Here is a 3,584-nt window from a genome sequence, read left to right as displayed (position 1 = left end):
CCCTCCCTCATAGTGGGGCCATGCAAGGGCCATGGGCCTGCACGAGGCTCCTGTTCTTGACACAGGAGCAAGGCTGCAGCTCCAGCCTTGGGGCCCTGGGCCGCAGCAGCCCAGGGCAGGCCCAGCTGCAGAGCTCACAGCCCCGGGGTGTTTCACTGGAACACTTCTGAACACTAATCCCCATCCCATATTCTCTCTCTGCTTGCTGCTCCCACATTCCCTGACCTGCTCCCATATTCCCATCCCCGCTCTCATTCCCGGTTCCTGTCCCGTATTCCCGGTCCCATTCCCCGTCCCATTCCAAGTCCCCATTCCCAGTCACACTTCCCGTTCCCGAACCCGGTTCCCATTCCCCGTCCCCATTCCCGGTTCCCGTCCCCTCTCACCCGACGCCGCCGCCATCCCCAGCCCCCCCCCCACGTCGATCCTCACGTGACTGGGGAAACCCCGCGGTCCTCCCTCCCACCAATTACAGCGCGCGATCGCTCTGGATTTGCATAACCGTGCCCTTGTATGTGGCCCCGCCCACCGCCGGCTGCAGCCAGTGCTCCCAGTAAGAGCGGTCCTGGCAGGGATAGCGCTGCCAATTCCTTTCTGGGGCTCTCAGTATCGCTTCCAGTGCTCCTAGTATCGCTCCCAGTGCCCCGCGGGCGCAGCTGCTTTGGAATTCCCCAGGGCAGAACGGGAGGGAGAGTAGCAGCCGCAGAAACACGCAGTTTTCCCCTCAGGCAGCAACTCCCTCGGCTGCGGCAGCATCACCCCCCCTCGGACTCCGCAGGTGAGCTGGGAGGGGAAGCTCGTCCCAAATCAGTCGGCGGAAGGGTCTCCGGGAGGGGTTTTTTGCAGGGCAGGGATCTTGCTGGACCCGGAGCCGGGGGACCCCCGGCAGCCTGGAGGGGTGCGGGAGGTTGGTGCTGAGCGGGCTCTGGGCTCCCCGAGGCTGCAAGGGGCCCTGGCTTCTCCAGCTGCCCTCGGGCAGAGGGACCATCAAACCCAGCGTGCTCAGACCTTGTTTTCCCACAAACCAGGATTTCCCATTCCCCAACCTTGGCCCGATGGAGCAGGGGAAGGAGACCAGGAAGGACAAATCCCCGCAGCAGAACCTCGTGGAAGAGGCCGTTTTGAGCAGCTCCACGGTGCAGCAATCCAACGGGGAGGAAAAGCCCTGGAGATCCCGCATGAGGAGGGGCTGCAAGTGCAGATCAGGGGGATCCCAGGAGGAAAGACGCGGCCAGAGCTTGGAGCTGGTGGTCCATGAGCAGCTTCACGATGGGAAGAAGCCCCACAAGTGCTCAAAAGTTGGGAAGAGCTTCAGTCAGAAATCCAACCTCATCTGCCACTGGAGAATCCACACGGGGGAGCGGCCCTATGAACGTGGGGAATGCGGAAAGAGCTTCAGGATAAGTTCAGAATTGACTGTCCACCAAAGGAGCCACACAGGGGAGAGGCCCTTTGAGTGTGATAAGTGCTGGAAGAGATTTCAGAGCAGTTCTGATCTGCTCAAGCACTATCGCATTCACATGGATGAGAGGCCCTTCTGCTGCCCTGACTGTGGGAGGGGCGTCAAGCAAAACTGCACCCTCGTCAGGCACCGGCGCATCCACACCGGGGAGACGCCCTACGGGTGTGGGGAGTGTGGGAGGAGATTCTCACAGCACTCTAACTTGATCATACACCAACAGAGTTTCAGCTAAGAGAAGCTCTGTGAGTGCCCCGAGTGTGGGAAAAGCTTCATGTGCTGCTCCAGCTCCATCCCCCATGGCAGGATCTGTGCTGGATGATCCCCAGTGACCCCCAGTGGGCAGAGCTCCGGTGATCTGTGTTGCCACTCATCTATGTTGAGAAGGCACCCGGCTGGGGGCTCCACATCCTCCTGGCTCCTCGTGGCCTAGATTTTCTTTCATTTCTCTTTGTCGTTAAAAACACCCAAAATCGGGGTAAAGTCATTGTACTAAGGCATGAATCAGGACACGTGGTGGACAATGACATGGGTGGGGAAATGGGAGACGTGGACATGGATGGGTACATGGCCATGGATGGAGACGTGGCAGGACAAAGACATGGGTGGGGATGTGTGAGGACATGTAAGGACACAGCCCTGGGTAAGGGGACATGGACATGAGGGTACATGGACATGAGTAGGAACATGGGGAATATGGATATGGGGGGACGTGGATGGGGACATGAACTGGGATGGCATCAATGCCACCACTTGTGCCACCACAGTGCCACCAGCACCTTCATCTTGGCCATGGCAAAGCGCTGCTCAATGCACTTCCTGGTGGGAGGGAGTTTGGGGTCATCTTGGGACTGACCGTGGGTCTTGTCCACTCTGCAGTGAGGAGTATCCCTGGCCAGGGAGTCTGGGATGGATGGGGGCAGGAGAGGTTAGACACTGGTCCTGATGGACACCAGAGCCATGGATACCAGCTGGACACTGGTTCAGATGGACACCAGAGCCATGGATCCCACTCTGGATGGACAATGCTCTGGGTAGATCCCAGCTGGACATTGGTCTGGACAACCCTTGGTCCTGCAGACCCCCAGCCTGGCCAGCCCCCAGCACAGATGATCACCAGCCTGGCAACGCCCTGGCCAGCCTCACTGGTCCACCAGCCCATTCCAGTTGCCCCAACCCCAAACACCCCAAAATAAACCCAGTATCAGAACATCAGCTCTGGGTAGTCCCTGCAGAGTGAGGAGGAAACTGAGGCATGAGCTGGGGGGGGGTGAGTATGGTGGTGGGAGGGGACTTCAGGACCTAGGGATCCACCCTGGAGATTCCAAAACAAGCACCCAACCCCCAGATTGTCACCGCAGGATCTCAGGCCCCTCAGCTGTCACACCAGGGGGACTCCAGGAGCCACCGTGACTCTGCAGTCCCCTCGAAGGGTGACCCGTGGTGTTCTGGTGTCACCAGTGAGTCCACCGCAGGAGAAGGAGGAGGAGGTGAGGATGTGACTGAAACTCCTGCCCGTTTACATGGGGAGGTCGCGACAGGAACTGGGGCCAAGCACAGGTGGAGCAGTGGAGGTACCACGGGGGGTCAGGGGGGAGGGGAGGACATGGGGACAGTCCCCAAGGTCCCTTCAGGGAATGCTGTGGCAGGGGCAGTGTTTGGGGGGGGGGGGTGATGTGGGGTGGTGCAGCATCCTCAGGATGATGCAGGGAAAAGGAAATGGTCGGGAGTGACCCCAAAAATGTTGCCACCACCCCCACCTCGGGGATTGCACAGAGAGGGGGTCCTGCGGTGTGACCAAGCACCCCCTGACTGAGGGGCACCCCAGGGTGATAAAGAGGTGGTCAGGGGTATCCCCAAGGTGTAGGGGGGAAGGGAAGTGTGGTTGGGGCGCAGCAGAAATGCCTCCAGTCCCTCCTGCACTTGGGGCACAGGGGTAGCGGGACACCTGTCACCCTGTCCCCAGCAGGGGTGGAGGCTGCGGGAGGCTGGCATGGGTGGGCAGGAGAACCCAAAAATTTGGAACCCCTGGGTGGTCAGGAAATTTGGGACCCTTCAAGGTGGGGATTCCAGGCTGGGGATGCTTCCCACCACCACCCTCAAATCCAGCTCCTGGACCCACCCA

At 60.1% G+C, this 3,584-nt stretch overlaps 1 protein-coding gene across 1 annotated transcript; it reads left to right on the top strand.

The window, feature by feature from the left end:
- The first annotated feature begins 1,055 nt into the window (after positions 1–1,055).
- Positions 1,056–1,694, top strand: LOC134057550 (zinc finger protein 397-like). Its single transcript, XM_062514508.1, has one exon. It carries the CDS (start codon positions 1,056–1,058, stop codon positions 1,692–1,694), a length of 639 nt encoding a protein of 212 aa, XP_062370492.1.
- The last annotated feature ends 1,890 nt before the right edge of the window (positions 1,695–3,584 follow it).

Source organism: Cinclus cinclus, unplaced genomic scaffold, assembly GCF_963662255.1.
Source record: "Cinclus cinclus unplaced genomic scaffold, bCinCin1.1 SCAFFOLD_50, whole genome shotgun sequence".
In the NCBI taxonomy this organism is placed as follows: Eukaryota; Metazoa; Chordata; class Aves; order Passeriformes; family Cinclidae; genus Cinclus; species Cinclus cinclus.
The sequence above is the reverse complement of the archived record's forward strand: the minus strand, read 5'-3'. Positions and strand labels throughout refer to the sequence as shown.